Here is a 20,560-nt window from a genome sequence, read left to right on the forward strand (position 1 = left end):
GTGAGATTTCTAATATACACGTTAGATATATCATATACATAGTTTATCATATACATTAAAATGGCAGAACCCAAGATTTTAAGCTTACTAATAATCCAAAATAGTATAATACTATCAATAACCTTACTCTTAAGTGGCATTCAAAACTAGAACATGAGACACAATTGTGGTTTTTAAGAAAGAACAGAACATAAATATTTTGGGGAAACGTCTCTGTAGGTCTCTCGTATTTTTGCACGTCTTGCAACCAGACACCGATAGCCTTTCAGATTATCTTTCAGGAACATTTGTTTAGCAAACAGCCTTAGATAATACAGATAATGTTTTCCTCTGGAAAACAAACAAAAACAAGTTTATAGTCCAGTTCAATAAAGATAATGTCTCCTTCCAGGGCAAGGGTCAGGTAGGTTTACTGTCCATTATAAAAGATTCAGGGTCCTTAGGCTTGGGGTTCATCTGTAATGTCAGCCACTGCACATGCAGGTGTCTCCTGCCCTTTATACTGCCCTGTAGAAAATGAGGGTTGGCAACCTGGTACAAAGGATGACACCTTGCCTAATGCTGTCCCTGTGACTAACAGTTCATTTTTCCTGACTAAATATTCTCTTGTCTTCCACCAGCACTGAAAGTATGGCAAATGAGCTTCAGGTTCTTCATTGTTCTTGACAATACATTTTTAAAGAAATATGCCCTCATGCCAAGTTATACCATGTTTAAATAAATAGTGTCTGTGGATATCTGGCTATCTCTTTCAACAATTTAGACTGACTAAATAAATATGCTTTTTCCCTTGCCTTCCTTTACTATGGAGGCTGAAATTTCAAAGTTTCAATATACCACTACCTTTGTAACCAGTCGTGACCCAGTGGCCTAAATAATACCAAAGAGTATATACTAGAGGAAGCAAGTGGGTGGAAAGGTACTGAGACAGCTTTTCAATGCAAGATAAGAAGAAGACAGACATGTGTGGAGCTGCCCTTCCCCTTTCCTGTCTTGTAGCCATAACAAAATATGAAGCTGTAGCAGGAATTCTACAATTCTGAAGGGAACAGAATGACGATAAATCCCAACGTGATAAGGAAAGGGATCACAAGCCAGAAAGAGCCTGGGTCTCTGACAGCATTGTATTGTTAGATGGGTATTGTTACTTTTAGCCAACTTATATACTCAGTCTGTGTTGATGAAACTTATATGTGATACAACTTATATGCCGGATCTGTGTTAATAAAATAGTTTTAAATTTTTACTGTCCAAAAATTAATTGGTACTTTAAGCCAAGGGCTAGCAAAGGACCACCCAAATTTTTGTAAATAAAGTTTTATCAAAATACAGTCATGCCAATTAATTTACAGACTGTCTATGTCTGCTTTCTTAGTACAGAGGCAAAGCTGACTAATTGCCCAAGACCATCTGGCAAAATCTAAAATATTTACTATCTGGCTCTGTACAGTTTTCTGATCCATGTTTTAAACCATTCAACACACCACTTTTGGAAAATCATTTACTCCTGTTTAAACTACAATTCTCAAATTGATTTCCTAAAATTTGAATCGAAATCATGTTTAATACTTAATATTTTAATACTAAAGACACAATGAATGTAGTGTGGCCTTCTCTATACCACCAACATGGAAAACACTTCCCAATTATTTCTTCTTTATGTGCAATACAGTAAACTTTATAAACAGATTTAATAAGTTATAATTAACTATTCTAATTAATCCTCCAGAGATTATCATAAAATTAAAGAAAACAGGGATTGTTCAGAAATAGCCAGGGCTATTAATATTATAAATGTAAATTAGATCTACATATTTGTTATTAATAATTTCTAAAGAGAGATGGCATCTTACACATTAAAATCAGTAATATTATAAAAAGTTACTTATAAATTCAATTAGATCAATAAATATAAAAATGTATTATTGGTAAATGTAGAATTCATCATGTTTTCCAATATATTTATAAAAAGTAATCCATAAATAAATTAACCATTCATTACACACCTGAAAAAAACTCATTTGACCTACAGACCTTTACAAAAAATAATTTTAAGAAATTTTGTTTGGTATTATATTCTACTAATCCAAGTTTTTCAGACTTCCATGACATGTTCTAATGAGTTTCAACTTTCTTCCCTCTTTAATGTAAATGTACACTGCCATATTTGGTCACTGTAAGGGACTGAACGGTGTCCCCTACAAAGATAGTTTTAAATTCGAACCTCAATCCTACCTGTCAATATGACCCTGTTTCAAAATAGTGTCTTTGCAGCTGTAACGAAGTCAAGATGGGGTCATAAGGGCAGGCCCCGATTCAGAATTACTGGTGTCTTTATAAGACGGAAATTTGAACACGGACACACATACACAGAGAACACTGCGATGACAGAGCTGAGAAGGGACTTTCACTGCCACAGGCTAAGGAATGCCTGGAGCTACCAGAAACTGAAACAGACATAGAAGTTACTTATTCTGGAGGGTTCTGAGGGGCATGGCCCTGCTAGCAGACACCTTGATTTTGGATTTCTTATATCCTGAAATGTGAGAGAATAAATTCCTCTCATTTAAGTCACCCAGTATGTGGCACTTTGTTACGGCAGCCCAAAGATACTAATACAGTCACATATTTGTGATTACATGTGACAGTAGTATATCATAGTCACATGATCAGATGCTTAAACTAATCCATTCCAATAGGACATCTAAATTATCTGTCAGTTTAATTCGTTCTTCAATGTTTCCATGAACAACAGAGCCTCAATCTCTCTTTATTATTAATCTATAAAGGCTCTTTTTGTAATGATTTTATGCATGCTGTTTACAGAACATCTATGAACATGTGATGTATACATGTATACCAAACAAAAACGCATGCTCAAACAATAAATTGGAAGAGACGAAAGATTAATATTAAACTGAATGGTTACGAAGAACTTCACATCAAAACAGTCAGATATGAATACTATTTTACACCCTACCCAATTAGCACTGAATCTGTTTGGATTCTTGGAAATTCCACTTGTTAAATCACTTTGGAAAAACACAATGTTTTGGGGCTAGATTTCCATGCACTCTTTAGGGTATAAGGTTATCATTGTAGCTTGTCTGTTTTATAAACAAACTTTAATTTAGCTTTGTAAGAAACTGCCAAAGGAGCTTTCTCTAACTAAATAACAACTCTGCCACTTGAAAGACATCATTCATCAACCTTCTTTGTGGGAGTATTGTTATTATGAAACTAAAAGCAGGCATTCTTTCTTGAGTGCTTCTGGATTTTAATTATCAAATTTTAATGTCACCAGATATTTACTGAAAGGAAAACATCAATTTTAATAAGCTACCTAAGACTGAAAAACATAAAAGGGATTCCACCGCAAAATCAAGTTCACTTGAGTCTTGTGAGTTTGCTTACTGTATATAATACAATCAATATCATTCTCAGGAATGGATAAGCATTTAGCAAACTCTCATCTGTGGGGGAAAAAATCTCCAATTTTACTATCCAACTATCATGTGTATAACGTATAATCTGATTTCGAAGAAATTAAAATACTTGCGATAAGTTTTAGTCACTAAGAAACCAGGAGATGGGGCTGAATGGTATTAACATGGGGCCCCCCAAAAAAAAGAGTAAATAAATGAAATAAACAGCAAATAAATGTACTGCAAGTAAGCATTTTATTAAAATTTAAAAAGCTAATGGTGGAATTCATTTTAATTACATCTAAATAATTGTTTTCTTTTGTATTTTGTAAATTATACCCTAGTGCGGAAACTGCTATTAAAAAAACAAACAAACAAAAAACCTTTCACTTTTCACTGAAAAATCAACAAGAAAATTACATTGTACTAGTTAGCTAAGCAGCAGGAGTGTAGTTAGCCAAATACATAGGGCCATAAAGTCCTTAACAGTCAAAGACTCTGCAAGCTCTCACCTGCCTTCCCTAACAGACTCCCTTTGTTTAACTTTGAAAACATTTGTCTAAATACCTTTCTTGTGTCCTCTACTTTCACAGTGTGTTAAAGAAATGAGCCCCTTCATTTCCAAACTTCAGAAAAGTCTATTCACTTCACTCAGATGCTTGAAATATGCATGAAAACATTCTCATCAAGACTAAATAAGCTTTTTATTCATTTACAATAAATCAATCTCAGAAGATTTTTCAAACTTTCCAAAGCAAATTCTACTTCCTATCTGGCAGACATACTCCTATATAAGAGATTGATGACTATTTGTCTTCTGAATCCAAGTTAAAAATTATTATTTGGAAGTATCAGAAATTCCTGTTTTCATTCCTCTGGTTTTCCATTTAAATGGAAAAAATGCCTTGAATACAAATATAGAAAAAATTAATGAGTAAATATGTTTATATCAAAATACTTGTGTTCAAAAGAAATCAGTTGCCTATTCTGATTTATTTAGAAATATTTTCTACTTGCGACTTGTCCTTTCTCCTTATTAAGTTCAAACTATTGCAATTTTTGCCATTAGTTAAACAAAAAAGGAGAAGCAGAAAAACTAGGTTAATTTTTTTAATTTAAAATAATTTTAACAATGAATATAAGCCATTCTCTTTCATGTATCATTAAATATACATTTCATGGAAAGATATCCAATATAGTACAATTTATTGATGAGACAAACCTTTTTAAGATTAATTCTCTTACAAATATTATAACAAAAACAATATTTTTACCAGAAACTACTACTGCAGTTGAAAAATTAACAGACTGAGGTCACAACAGTAACATTTAGTCTGAAACAACTTAATTTTCATTTTGTAATGTTGAAATGCCTAATGTGAAAATGTTATAAATACCGAGAAAATAATTTAATAACAAAAATGTAGATTGGAGTCAGGAAGCCAACCAAACTTACAAAGAACACTGAGAGCAGAAACGGCATAAGAGCATGAGATTTCCTGGCTCCACAACCCTGTGCTTAGTTAAACAGCACTTTTTTCATTTTCTTCTCACAATATACAGAGCTATGAGAAAATATGGAACTTGATGAAACACTATAAAAAGCCCATTAACCTGTGAGGTCCAGTAATTATTAAAACTACCACTTAAAGCACAAATTGTACATACAGATCAGTCTCTGAAAACTCATGAGAACTTGCAAAACTATTTCAATGCCCATGCTATCAACATCTGTATACATATAAATTTAAGCATTTAAATTAATACTACTTTATTCTTTACTCAACACAATGATGTCATACAGTAATACAAGGAAAGAAAGTAGGTTTGTTTGCTGTTTTTTTGTTTCTTTGTTGCTCTTGTTATTGTTGTGGCTGTTGCTGTTTCAGACTCAACTTTTAACCATGTATTCTTAATATATCAGTTGCAAAATGTTTTTTGGTACACTATCTTGTCAATTACCAAGACAATTGTAAACAGAAAGCATAGGGAACTGCAGTCTTTTAAGTGGAAAGGTTCTTAATTAATGTAGCAGATTACAAATTATTCTTTGTTTAGCCAAATAGTCAATGGAGAAAAGTATTTCTGCCTGATGCTCCCGAAGCCTTTTACATACAGGCTAGCTTCTTCTAGCGCTAACTTTTCTATGTCAAAATACTTTCTTTTTATTAAACCTTAATCATATGAATATTATTCTACAAAACATGTAACACTCCACCACACACACACACAAACACACACACATATACACCACACACACACACAAACACACACACACACACAAACACACACACACACACACTCCATTTTGTCATTTATTTTTTATACAACACTGGTATATAAGGCATGATTCAAGGGTTCTGAAATGACATTAATGTTAAGGCAACATCTATTTCCCTCTCTGGCCAGAGCTTTCATTAATCTTTATTTTCTTCACAGTTTATCAAAGGTACAGCCCTTTTTTTCCACCTCAGTTGACTTTTTTTTTTTTTTCCAGTGGTTTTCTAGCAGCTTGTGGGAGGAGAAAATGAGTTGTAGCACCCTGGCTCACTCAAGCAGTTCAAAACTAGGGAAAATCTGAGTACCCTTCGGCTATCATCTCTGAGTGTTTTAAAAAACACAGTGGCCAACACAACACCAGACCTTGCAGAGCAGCTGATTAATACATACTTTTCAGATGAAATATATTTTACTATTAAAATAGTTAACGAGGAAACCGTCAAATTATAGAATAAAAGTGCCAATTATACATTTGTGAGCACTGACAACCTTCAAATCCCATATTTGCTTATGCCACTGAAAGTTTAAGCAATATAAGATAAAGTTTATCCTTTCCTCTGTGCTTCAAACTGTAGACTTCTCTATGTTCCCTACCCTCTGTCCACACGTATAAACACACACGCAAACTTTATGCTTGCCAGAAACCATTGAATTACTCTTCCCAGAAATGCCAGCTCAGAATGGTTTAGACACCCAGCTGGAGGAGCACCAACTCAGTGTGACATTCAACTCTTTGCAGAAAAAGAGAAAGAGAGAAAAAGAATAAAGAAAACAAAACAAAAAATACCACCAACAACAACAATTTCAGAAACATGATACAAAAGATGGAAGTTTACTGTGTCAGTCAGAGGAGGCAGGCAGCGGGCTCATGCCTTTTCCCTACTAGAAATCATTATCTACTCTCAAGGAAAAAGACTTTCATTGTGCCCTAAATATCTATTTCAGTAGCATATACAACTATCTAAGTATAATTTCTACCTCTCTCCTTCTACATAGAACCTAAGTAACTCGAAAATGTATTGAATGTCATTTACTATTTATTTTTCTATTTATTGTATTTACATAAAATTGCTTTAGAATTTATCCTACTCATTCATCATTAACAATCAATTAAAAATTTTAAAAAGCAGTCAGTTCAGAATTGAGACCTAAATTTTTTCTCATTTACCCTTACATTTAGAACAATTCCACATTTATTGTTGACATGACAGAGATGAAGGAACATTAAAATACATGTTTTGATTGATGTGCATTTTAATGTGTACTCATCCTTAGACAATTTCTTCAATAAAGTGGGCAGGATCACATGAGATAATACTGATTAAGTCAACTGACACCAAATTACTGTTTCTACTATTACCATCCTTCATTTTTAGCTCAATTATAGTAATGTCCCTAGTGAGTTACTTACAGAATCAAAGAAAATATTCTTCAGTGAATTTATAATATTCCCAGTAACCAGTGTTGTCATACATATTAGGTGGAGTCAGTCTACTAATCCATATACTTTGCGGCCTAACTACTTTTGATAGTTTTGCTTATATAGAAACATTTCATGACAGGCTTTTAAGTTTTGACAGGTAATATATAGATTTTCATAGATTATGATAGATCTCATATTGCTGACTATTCACAAGGAGGCCACTCTGTAAATGAAAACATGCTAAGGAAGACTCTTCCATGTTCTGTAGAGCAAAACGCCCCAGAGCTCTGTGTGCAATGCTACACTTTAGATTCTGTTTGCCTTTGGAATCGTAAGGGAACCTAGAAGTGAATGTGGCCAAATACATTACTAGAAAAAGAAACACAAATCAAAAGTTTATGTGCCTGTTACAGTGTACCAAGAATGGCACATTATTATGAAACATTTATCAAATGTAAATTCTGCATAAACACAGCTGGCCGCAAAACACTGTCAGCAAATAGAACAAGGATGACAGTAATATCCAATTAAGGATATGCTAGATCAGCATAGAAACTAATAAATTTTGTCTCAGGGTAACGTTTAGGACAGTGAACAAAATTCACTTGGACACTTAAAATGCAGACAAGAATACAAAGAATGAGTGACCTCATCGTGAATAGTCAGCATTATGACAGCTATCATAATCTAATGAAATTTATACATTATCAATCAAAACTTAAAAGTCTCCCATGAAATGCTTCCACATAAGCAAAACTATCAAAATGATCAACTGGAAATTACAAAACATCTACTGAGTTAGAAAATGTTTCAGGTTTCCACAGAAGATGTAAAAGTGGGATGCAAGTTTACCACATCATGTATTATTTCATCCAATTAAAACACTATATCCACTCAAATTCATAGTGAAAGAAGTTATATACCTTGTCAAATGTCCTGATTCCCTAAAGAGTGAAATTTAATGGACGACTTGGCTGAATCAAGAAGAAACCACTACTGACTCCTAAATTTGACTGAGAATTATAAAGGCATTTGTTAAGAACTCAGTTTTATTAGTTCAATGGGAAAAATAAAATTTTAACATAGCTATTTTGCTTCCCAAGATGTTACCAGTTCTTGAAAAGACTACAAGAATAAAGAATCGTTATAATATTTCTCTACCTTACTTCTGTTGCACCGTGGCAACTCAAATTCTCCTTGTCACTCCTGGAGAATCGCAGAGCACTAATTAATATTAAAAGGCAACTGGAAGTTTTGCCACCCTCAAGATGATAAACTGTGACCCAAGAATATTAGGTGATAAGCCTGAAGTTACATAATTGGTTAGACTTCTATGAGTTGGTTTGGGTTCATCTCTAATTTAGAGAGAAAATTATAAATACATAATTATTTAGGCCATTTTACATCTGGAAAAGGGTTTTTCTATGTTTGAATTTGATGGTTTTACTTGTTATGGGTATTGGGCTAGTATTCATAAAAAATTTAAATCCACATACTTTGATAAGCGAATTTTCTATTTTACAACCCTATGCTGTTATTAGACTGAATGAGGCTAGTTTTTCTGACCTGAAAGAAATATCGAAGGTTTCCTTCCTTCCTTCCTTCCTCCCTCCCTCCCTCCCTTCCCTTTCTCTTCCCTCCTTCCCCTCCCTCCCTTCTTTCCTTTTTTCCCTCCCTTCCTTCCCTTCCTTTGCTTCCTCCCTCTCTACTTCCTTCCTCCTTTTCTTCCTTTCTTCCTTCCTTCCTTCCCTCTCTCTTTCTCTCTCTCTCTTTCCTTTTTCTTGCTGATTTTATGCAAAGGACTGGCTCTCTGATTGTTCTATTTTCAGGTTTAATCCCTTATTTTAATAAAGTTTTCAAGCAAAAAAAAAAGAATATTGGAGGTTTTTTAAAGGTTTTCCAATGTCAGAAAACTAAAATACAGAGAGGTTAAGTGTCTTACGTGAAAATTTAATTTAAAATATGTTAAAACATAATATATTTTTCATTAATATTGGTTCTCCAATTTGAAAATCTAAACTATCACTACTGTGAATATTCCATATATATTTTTAAAAGCCCAGAAATGGAAAACTCTTATCATTTGCTTTATTTTAAGATAGATCATGGAATTTAACATTGAAATGGCCAAACAACAAACTTGAATGAGGATCTCTAAGTGAGAAATCCTGGCTATAAAATTAGAATTTGGTTGATGTCAATTCAATCTTTGCCAGCCCAGTTCAGTTTCTCACTTAAGTCCAAATATACAGATTGAAGTTACCTCTCCCACCCACATCTACCACATCGGCAGATTCAATCAAACCATGTCTTTAAGACACTTGTCTCCAACACCAAATTCTGGTGTGGAAACAGAACACTGAGAACCGTCATTCATTGCTGGTGGGAATGAAAAATGGCAGAGCCACTTTGGAACCAGTCGAGGAGTTTCTTACAAAGTTTCTTATGTTCTTTCTAAACTTACACATATCCTGAAAATCCAGCAACCTTGCCAGGTATTTTACCCAAATGAGTTGAAAGCCTAAATTCACATGAATACCTGTGTACAAATATTTACTGCAACTGTATACGTTATTACCCAAAAAATGGAAGCAACCAAGATGTTCTTCAGTGTGGGAGTGGACAACCGAACTGTGGTACAACCACACAATAGAGTGGCATAAAGAAAGGAGCTGCCAAGTTATGAAAAGACGCGGAGGAACCGAAAATGCATATTGTTAGGTAAAAGAAGTCAATGTGAAAGGTTACATATTTTTTGAGTCCTACTGGTAACACTGTGGAGAAGGCAAAACTGCACAGCCAGTAAAAAGGTCAGTGGTTGCCGTAGGTTCAGGAGGGGAAGTGAGACAATTAATAAGTGGATCACAGGGCTTTTTTAGGGCAGTGAAACTATTCTGTATAACACTGTAATGGTAGATACAGGGCATTATGCATTTATGGAGCATAGAAAGTGGAATGTTACTGTAAACTCTAGGCTTTAGATAATAATAATACATCAACAATAGTTTATCAACTATAACATATCACACCAATACAAGATGTGAATAGGAGAAATTGCTTGTGCAGAAGAGATTTATGGGAACTGCAATTTCTGAATAATTTTCCTGCAAACCTAAAACGGCTTTAAAAACAAAGTCTATTAAAACATTGAGAAGACTGTCTCATGAACTAGCTACTATCATAAGTAAATGTATGTAAAGCTATTAATGTTAAAAGCAAATATAGTCATGAACCCTGTAATGACATTTTGGTCAAGGACGTTTCAGTTAATGACAAACCGCATTTACGTTAGTGGTTTCATAAGATTATAATGGAACTGAAAAATTCCTATCACCTAGTGATGTCACAGTCATCACAAGTTCATTGTGCAACGTATCACATGTTTGTGGTGATGCTGGGGTAAACGTATCTACTGTGCTGCCAGTCACATAAAAGCACTGCACATATAATTATGCATAATATGTAACAGCTGATAATATTAAAATAAGTGACTGTATTACTGATTGATGTATTTACTACACTATATACTTTTTAACATTATTTTACAGGGTATTCCTTCTACTTACTAAAAAAAAAAAGGTAACAGTAAAATGGCCTGAGGCAGGCCTTCAGGAGATATTCCATAAATGAGAGAGATATCATAAATGAGAGCTCCATGCATGTTATTGCTCCTGGAGACCTTCCAGTAGGATGAGATGTGAAGGTGGAAGACAGTGACATTGACGATCCTGACCGTGTCCACGCCTAGGCTAATCTGTGCGCTCATGTCTTAGTTTTTAACAAAAAGGTTTATAAAATTTAAAAAAAAAGACTTCATTTTTAAAATATTTTTAAAGCTTATAGAATAATATTGAAAGAAAATATTTTTATTAAGCTAATTGTTAATACAAGAGTCAAAATGTGAAAAAAGATTTACAAGTTTATAAAGCTTAAAAGTGACAGCTGTTCATTATTGGAGAAAGAATTTTTTTTAATATTTAGCATAGCCTAAGTGTGCAATGTTTCAAAAGTCTGCAGCCGTGTGCAGTAATAGTCTGAGGCCTTCACATTCATTCCCTGCTCACTCACCGACTCTTTCAGAGCAACTTCCAGTCCTGCAAGTTCCATGCATGGTATACAGATTATCCATTTCTATCTTTTATATGATAGTTGTTTTTATTGAGACAAAGTTTCGCTCATGTTGCCCAGGCTGGAGTGCAATGGCGTGATCTCGGCTCCCTTCAACCTCCACCTCCTGGGTTCAAGCGATTCTCCTGCCTCAGCCTCCCAAGTAGCTGGGATTACAAATACACGCCACCATACCCGGAAAATGTTTGTATTTTTAGTAGAGACAGGGTTTCTCCATGTTGGTCAGGCTGGTCTTGAACTCCCAACTTCAAGTGATCTGGCTGCCTCAGCCTCCCAAACTGCAGAGATTACGAGGTGGGAGCCACCGTACTCGGCCTTTTATACAGTATTTTTACCGTCCCTTTTCTATGTTTAGGTATATTTAGATACACAAATACTTACCACTGTGTTACAATTACCCACAGTATTCAGCACAGTAACATGCTGTATAGATTTGTAGCCTAGGAGCAACAGGCTGTATCAACAGCCTAGGTGTGTGGTAGGTAATACCATGGAGCCCTGTGTAAGTACACTCTATGATGTCCACACAACAATGAAATGGCCTAAATGTTTATTTCTCGTAAAGCATCCCCATCGGTAAGCACCACGTGACCATATACAAAGTGACTGACGTTTACCACAACACAATTACATGGTGACATTTAGGTTAACTACTAAGTAAAAAAACAACATGAATGACCGTTACACCGAAACATCTGAAATATTCCTCTTACCTGTCCTGTGACTGTTCTTCATACATTCTCTCCTTGCCTTCTTTAAAGAGTCTGATTGCCCGTTTTGACTTTTTCATAAGGCTATCAATGTAGATTTTAAAGTACTCATTCTCACTGAGTTGGGCAAGTTTCTGGTTGTCATCATATTTACTCAGTATAAGTCGTAAATGCTGATATGTATCAGGCAAAATATCAAGTATATATGGTGGGCTATTTTTCAACTGAAGTTTGGGATTTTGGCACAGTCTTACCTAAAAACAAAGATAAAAATAAAATAAATCATAATATTTTGTTTCACAGAAAAATGAAAAAGTTATAGAACCATGTCCTTTTTTTTTCATTTTATATAATATAAATTATGATCTTAACTATCTCCAATTTATTAATAACTGACAAATATTCATGTTCATCATAACATAAATAAATCCTACTCTGTTCTCCTACCATTCAATCTTTTCTGTATCATACCCTTACTCTGAACCTCTGAAGTTTTAATTATAAGATACTTCATTGCACATAGCTTAACAGAACTCCAGTATGCTAATCACTGTATATCACTGATAGTTTTTTTTAAATAAAAATGAGGAAATGGGCCTTTTCTGTTGACAAAAAATGGTCTCACATGTATATGTTATTTTACTACCTTGAGCTTCCAGCTGCTGCTGTCTCATAGACTGTTAATTAATGTTTTGGTGTACTGTTCCTGAACCCCGAGGAGAATAAGACAAAGAGGTGCTATTTGAATAATTGAGTTATTAAGTAGTAAATGTGTGTCAGGTCAGAACTAGTCTTTTCCACCTCCACCACGCCTATAAACATATGGCATATAACGGTTCAGTCATCCCATCACAGGTGTGCCCAACCACTGGGGCGTTCAAGGGCTGCCTGCAGAACTGAAAGTATCTTCTGCCAGCCAGAGAAGGTAGAATCCGACTAATGTATTCACTTCTACATGTTCATATGATTTAGCCCAGAGTAAATTAGTCCACCACATTCTTATCCCTCCAGAGAGGGCACTATAAACTCTTCCCATAAATAACTTTCAAATGAAATCATTGAGAATTGCACAAGAGCATTATGTAGTGTAATAGGACAGCAGTCTTACAAAAGGTTAAATGTTCAAATAAAGATACATGGCCCTTGTCATTTTTTTTTTTTTTTTTTTTCATAAAATTGTGAAGAGTACAATATCTTAAACATAATTGGCTAAAGCCTCCTGCTGGGTGGCACTGAAGTGGCTGAGAGTATTTCTGGAATCTGGCTAATGGAAATTTGAGTTGGAGATCCATTTACTTTGGGTTTAGTGGAAGGTATATGTGTGGCATAATTATATAGGTATATAATTAAAGTGGTTTAATTACTGTCAGCAGTCCCAATGAAAGTGAAATAAGTCAGGCACCAAAAGGAATACACTATTGATATATGATCTCACTTTTATATGCAGAATCTTAAAAGAAGGAATTAAACCAATAAAATCATAGAGTAGAAGAGTGGGTGGGCCCCAGGGATGGGGAGGGGAAGAAATGGAAAGAAGTAGGTCACAGGGTACGAATTTGCAATTATGTAGGATGATTCAGACTGGTGATCTAATGTATAGCATGAGACCTATAGCTAAAAACACTGTATTCTGAAAATTTGCTAAGAGAACAGAGTTTAAGTGGTCTTATCTCAAAAAGGTAATTAGGGAAGGTGAAGGATGTGTTCATTTATTTGATGTAGTAACCATTTCACTAGGTGTATATATCAAAGCATCATGTTATACACCTTAAACAAACACAATATTTTTTACATCTGTAATAATGTATTTATAAATGATAGTTTCAGAAATACTTTAAGTGCCCACAATGCTGACCATCCTACCATGGGAACAGTGAAATCCAATTTGAATCTGGCAATCTGAATGTGTCTCATGACACCCAAAACTGGAAGTATACATGGTAATGGAAGATAATCAAGGTATAAAATGTAGAGAGTCAAAAACTAGTCTAGATTTTTTCTCTAATCATTTATAGATATACTAGCTTTTAAAAAACTATAGTGTTGTGTGGATTTTTTTTATTCTAAAGAAAATTCACTTTCATACAAAATTTGATGTTTGTACTTTTATATTCTCTGTATTGAGAAAGATTTCTTCAAATTACGTAAGTTTCAGGTAGCATAAAACATCAATCTGCCCTGGGAACCTATAGAAGTCCCTGGGACAAATAAACAATTGAGCTATAATAATTTCAAGCATAAAAAACACAATGAATCAAGGAACCAACAAATTAAAAATGTACTCGGGCCGGGCGCGGTAGCTCACACCTGTAATCCCAGCACTTTGGGAGGCAGAGGCGGGTGGATCACGAGGTCAAGAGACCGAGACCATCCTGGTCAACATGGTGAAACCCCGTCTCTACTAAAAATACAAAAAAATAGCTAGGCACGGTGACGCATGCCTGTAATCCCAGCTACTGGGGAGGCTGAGGCAGGAGAATTGCCTGAACCCAGGAGGCGGAGGTTGAGGTGAGCCGAGATCGCGCCATTGCACTCCAGCCTGGGTAACAAGAGCGAAACTCCGTCTCAAAAAAAAAAAAAAAAGTACTCATATTCCCTATCATACTTACTTTCTTAAATAAATCGTTGGGTTTTTTTTTTTTGAGGGAGATAGTGTGGGGGGAGGGGAATATGGCTCAAATTTCCAAGCATCAGCCTCTAAGAGAAAGTTTTTCATATTAACTCAGGGCATTATTATATATTCTTCCTCTTTGTAAACTATGCCTTACAGCAGAATTGTTGTATAACCAATAAATTAATGGATTGATTGATTGCTATATTTTTTACACAAAGTTTGATTGCATTATTTCCTTTATTTTTACAACTGAACTCCAAAATATCAAGTATTCAAATTAATAACCCAAAGATATAGGCTTACTTAAAATGTAATAATATTCTTTTTATCGCCAAGAAAGTCCTTGAAAAGGTAGGATGGCATCCCATTTACTAATTAATAGCAAATCTTTACAAAAGTATAGTGAAAGGGGCTGACAGAGCTTTGTTACCCCCTTTTTAATATGCGATACAGTAGAACAATCAGAGTTCATTCTGCCCTAAAGATTAAGTCCCAAATATGTCAATTATTTAACAAACCCTGGTGGAAACAGAATATGGTTTTTAAATTATTTAAACCAAAAATACCATCACAAGCATACATAAATGCCAAGAATATTGCGACCAACATTCTACAGCAGGCACAGTTTAATCTCAGCAGCATAAAACTTGGTATAACATGTCGCAGACTGATACATTATTTTCTTGTAGTTTGGGGACCAGACAGCTTCAAATTCATTTCGTCTACTAGAGAACTTGTTAACTGGTAAATACAAAATTTCTGTCAGGTTTTTTTTTTTTTTTCAGACATTCCACACAGATATTCTTTGACAGATACTTTTACATTTTATAAATATTTAATTCACTATTCTTTATCTGAACTTTTTCACATTTGCTTTATTTAAAACTGTAATTCCATGTGGGAATTTATTGCTTTGGTCAGGTGAAAAATGTTGGACCTACTAGATACCAAGTACTGAGCTTAATGCTAGGAAATTACAGATGACTAAAGCATACTTCTCGAGTCAAAGAGTCTGGCAGAAGAGACTTATTTCTCTGTAACTGAAGAGCAGTGTGATTCTTGCTCTAAGGGATCTTAGTGAAGATTCCACCCAATCCATTCAATTCTAGATCAAAAAAAATAATAAGAACTACAAAGATTAAGGGACCATTAAAATATCATCAATCCAATAATAAGAGCTTGCATCTTCCGAATCTCAGGCTGATCTTTCTAACTACATCACAATTTAATTAAAATTAGGCATATAATTAATGATCCCTGCTAAACTCATTTACATTTTTATTTACTCTATTTGCAAATTTACACAAACTTCAGGACCCATTTGTTAATTCAACAGACGTTTATGTGGCAGGCGTTGTTTCCGGCTCTAGGGAACACAGAAAGGAATAAATCCCACACCTGCCCTCAAGCAGTTGTCCAGTGGGAAGGGCTGGTGGCTCAGGAAAGAACTACAGGAGAATTTAGCGCTATGATGGAGGCAAGTACAAACTGCTACAGGAGAAAAGCAGCAGCTCACTCATTTCCAGATAAGAGTGTCAGGAAATACATACTTAAATTTGCCAAAAGGAGTATTCTAGCCAAAGAGTGTGCAAAGGCTTAAGAGGCACCAGAGAGCAAGCATGTTAAGAGAGGACTAAATGCAGTTATTCTAAAAGTTCGGTGCATAGGAAGGAAGGCTGTGCATGAGTAGTACGAGATCTAAAACAGGCCAGAGTCAGTTCATCAAGGCCTGTAGGCTAAACTGTTTCCTAAATTTGCACTTGGGAGGATGCAGCATACAGTTGTATGCCACTGAGTATGCAGTTCATCAGTTGGATTACTATTAAACTCTGTGATTTACCACAGCTTCTGCCAAAAATGAATGACCCTACATCAGGACTATGACTGCTGTGCAGGTCAAATTCAATTCCATTCAATAAATATTTATTGAGTACCTGCTATGTGCAAGGAGCTGCAAAGCCAGGAAAGAAAAATTGCTTTCCTGAAAGTGGTATATTAAGGAGAAAAATCAAGCTCACCACAAGGGTCAAGTTCAGATTCAAATGATTACACCTCTTCTGAAAACACCTAAATTCCTTCCTAGAATGAAAGTTGGTACTAACACAGAAGAACTTTGACACAGAACAAATCTGTAGTCACTTTATAAAGTGATGAACTTTTTAGGGCACTGACTGGTGCATAATTTCTCTTTCTTTCTAACTAAAAGGCAAAATATTTATTATTGGAATTACGCTGAAAATTCCACTATAGCCATTAACTCAAAAAACCTGGAAATCTTCAGGACAATTGCTTTTGATGTCAATACTGAAATAGAGAACTAGAACCTAACTAAGGTTACAGCTCAGAACCCTGATGGCTGGACTTTAGATTCAGGAACTGTCTCCACACTAATATACAACTGATTTTTGTATTTGCTTAAATGTATTAGAAATTGTTTAAGGAGACTCTCTCTATAATGTAATCTGCATTGTTTCAAATAAATAAAAATATATTATTAATATATCAGCTATGCATTCCAATAAATACATATGTATTTATATACATATATTCAACCATATCAAAGCACAAATACAAGAGCACAAAGCACAAATACAAAAACAGGATTTACTAATGCTATAAGAATTTTCAAAGTCATTGCTTATTCTTGGAATAATCTTGCATTTAAAGAATTTTCTGACTGTGCCTTAAATAAAATTTCCAGCTAAAAGGTAAAAAAATGTATTAGAACAGATAATATATTCCTTGCAAACAAGTTTCAAACCAGCCTGGGAAACACAGAAAAGAACTTTTACCAAATAAAATGAAAATTTCAACAGTAAGCAATTGTGCCTATACTGTAAGACTCATTACAAAGCACACCTCACTTCATGGAGCATTCAGTTATACTGAATCAAGTCATATACTCTCAAGTGAACTACCCCATTTTTAAAGACAGTATGGGAAGCCCTGATCTCCACCTGTAAGTGTTAGAAAAGGTTTCTTATTACAGATACCTAAAAGTGTGTGTGTGGGGGGGGGGTGTACACATATAACAATAATAAAAGGTACCAAAGAGTTCTTTTGGGTTCTTTCCATCTTAATGCAGCAAATAATTACTAAATATGTAAAATATAAAAATGTATGTTACTAAGTATAAAAATACATAACATACAAAGTGTAAAAAGTATAAATATACACTTTTTTTCATAGAATATTAATTGTGCAAAACAAAGTTGGCATATAAAATTGATCATGAGTCCAGTACAGCTGAATTTAGAGAAAATACCAAGTCCTTTATGGTTTTCCATGAAGATGTCTTCAGAAGACTGACATAAGAAGCACCACTAAAGAACAAACTAGTTGTAATTAAAATATCAGTTGTGTATTCTATTCACTCTCTTTCTTCCAAATGCGAATGGAACTTCCTTAAAGGTGAAGAACAGTCTGTCATTGGTCTATCTCTATCATCTAATATCAAACATTGCATATAAGTAGATGTGTAATAAATATTTGATGGCAGAGATGAGGAAGGAAATAAGGTAAGGAAGAACATTTCAGGAAAAATATATTACAAATAGGTTATCCATAACTATATTCAATAAATCTGCCTAAAAATGAGTACAAAATTTGGAGAATTTGGTCACATTAACTATGGGAGTGGAGTTGGGGAAATGCCCTTTTGATTTACTTCCTTTGGGAAGGGGGAGAACACCATGGAGCAGTGTGCTTGACTCTTCATACGATGACACAGGTATTATAATCAGCAAACCTAGGATTTGGCCCTGACACGAGCTTTACAACCTTGGGCAGGGTTCTTCTTCTGGAAACTTCTGAGGGTATTAAAATCCTAGAAGGAAATGTAAAGTGCTCTGCACAGTGTCCAGAACATAGCTGGCCCAATCTCCTTCTTAGTATTTCTTCTCCCTTCCACATTTTACATTCCATCACAAGGCCAAATCCCTGCAGATTTTACAAAGGTGTGAAAATTAGACCAAGGGCACTGAGCAGTTTGTGGGGGGGATCATGATTTTTAAAAGTTCTTTTAGCTCATAAAGTTATTCATGCTGCCTAAAACCCTTAAAAAGTCTGGAATGTTCTGTGCAGAAGAGCAGGAAATAAGGCTAAGCCCTGGTCAGTACTCCTGTCAGCTGACATGGGATCCTCTGGTTTCTTCACACCCAAGAGGCTCTCAGGAAAAAATACAGGGCTTTTAATATTTTTTTAATCTTTTAACAGGCAGAATATTATAACTATGAATACTATAAGATAAAATAAGCTCAACAAGTATCTAAATGTTAATATGTTAAAGCTACAAAATCTGTTGGATACTTTCAAAAATGTCTCTCATTACTATAAAAAATTAGCAACCTACAAATACTTAAACAAAAAACCTTAGTTAAAATGTAATAATATTATTAATATATGCCCAAGCAGAGTAGATAAAAATAGCACTGTGGCATCCTTTAAGTCACAGCGTGTGTATAATAAGATGAAATATAAAGATGAGAATGATTTCCTTTTAAATTTTTTTACTTATTTACCCATTTATTTGCTAGAAGACTAGTTAATATATGTATACTGCTTCTTTCATAATATGGAAATTCAAAACATGGTTTAAGCATTATAAATATTATACCTTAAATCACTTCCTGACAACCCAATATAAAATTTACAAATGCCCTGAAAACTTCTTTGTATATTCCCTTGCTTTCCTCCTGTGTAAGTGGAAGTCACATTTATCCGCCAAGATTACCCCTTCTCCTTGTTCCTAGTCTGTCCCTCCCACGCTTTAATCTAGAATGCTACTGCTTCAAGTATTTCTTTTTCCCTTGCATCTTAGGCCATTACCTACCTACTTCCTTTCCTCTCAATCTTTTTTATTCCCATCAATCTTTGAATCTCTCCTATCGTGTGCACATATAGACATATACACATACACACAGACACATACACACCCAGAGTTATTTCAATGCTGTTCAAATCCCCAGGCTAACAGAACTTCCTTCCTTTTCATTAGTCAGTTCTAGAACAATTTTTAAATAATCCACATATTCATTTTAATCTAGCCCCATCACAAAAGAGAAACTGCTCTATAAAGGTCAATAATGGCCTCTAAGCATACGACTCAATGACTTCTTAAATTTTCACCCTGTTTGGTTTTCTCCACTTGAATTTGAACTTGGTTTTATCAGAACTTCAGATTTTATCTTCTTCTTAAAGCTGCTTCTACTTAGTAAATGACTTTGCTTTGATTCTACCTTTCTCATCACTACATAGACTAGTGATGAGAAAGGTAGAATTAAAGCATAATGATTTCCTTCTCTGCCATTTAATTACACCCCTCGTACTCCCCGAAATTCGATTATCTGACTTTTTCTCTGAATCGCTCCTTCTACTCTGCCTCAGAAATCTCTGGCAGTTCTATAGCTTTCAGCTACCCCTACAAGAATATCTACCAAATACGTGTCTCTTGTTTCTACTTCTCTCTTGAACTGTACAATTAATTTTCTCACTTTAAATGAAATTCACTCTGGCATGATGAACTTAGGATGGCCAAAAACTAACCCCCGCACTTCCTCTCTTCCTTCTTCTGTTCCTTATCTCATTAAGTGCATCGCTGCCTTCAGAGTCAACTAGGCTGAAAACCTCAAGAGTCACTTTCACTTCACGTTGTCTTTCATCCTCTAACTCTAAGGGGTCACCAAGTCCTGTAGATTTTACCTCCAAAATGCCTCCCACATCTGAACCAACACTCGCTACACCTACTTTCAGTTATTTAGGCCAGCATTTCATTATTTCTTGCCCAGACTGTTTTAATTCCTCTTGATCATTATTCTTGCTTTCAGTTTTTTCTCTTAATCCAAGCTTTGCAGAGTCAAGAAAGTATTCTATCAAAGAGCAGAGCCCTGATGTTTCCTCTCCCTGATTAAGAGCCTTCAATGGTTTTCTACCAAATAAGTCAAAATTCTTTGATAAAGCAATCAAAACCTCTATCATCTTC

At 34.8% G+C, this 20,560-nt stretch overlaps 1 protein-coding gene across 10 annotated transcripts in view; it reads right to left on the reverse strand.

The window, feature by feature from the left end:
* Positions 1-20,560, reverse strand: part of CBLB (Cbl proto-oncogene B) — a 207,198-nt gene that overhangs the window by 179,581 nt on the left and 7,057 nt on the right. For all 10 annotated transcript variants that reach the window (XM_078352259.1, XM_078352266.1, XM_078352263.1 and 7 more), the window contains exon 3: positions 11,970-12,220. In XM_078352259.1, the coding sequence (XP_078208385.1) occupies positions 11,970-12,220 (251 nt within the window). The remainder of the gene's footprint in view (positions 1-11,969; positions 12,221-20,560) is intronic.

Source organism: Callithrix jacchus, chromosome 15 (assembly GCF_049354715.1).
Source record: "Callithrix jacchus isolate 240 chromosome 15, calJac240_pri, whole genome shotgun sequence".
Classification (NCBI taxonomy): domain Eukaryota; kingdom Metazoa; phylum Chordata; class Mammalia; order Primates; family Cebidae; genus Callithrix; species Callithrix jacchus.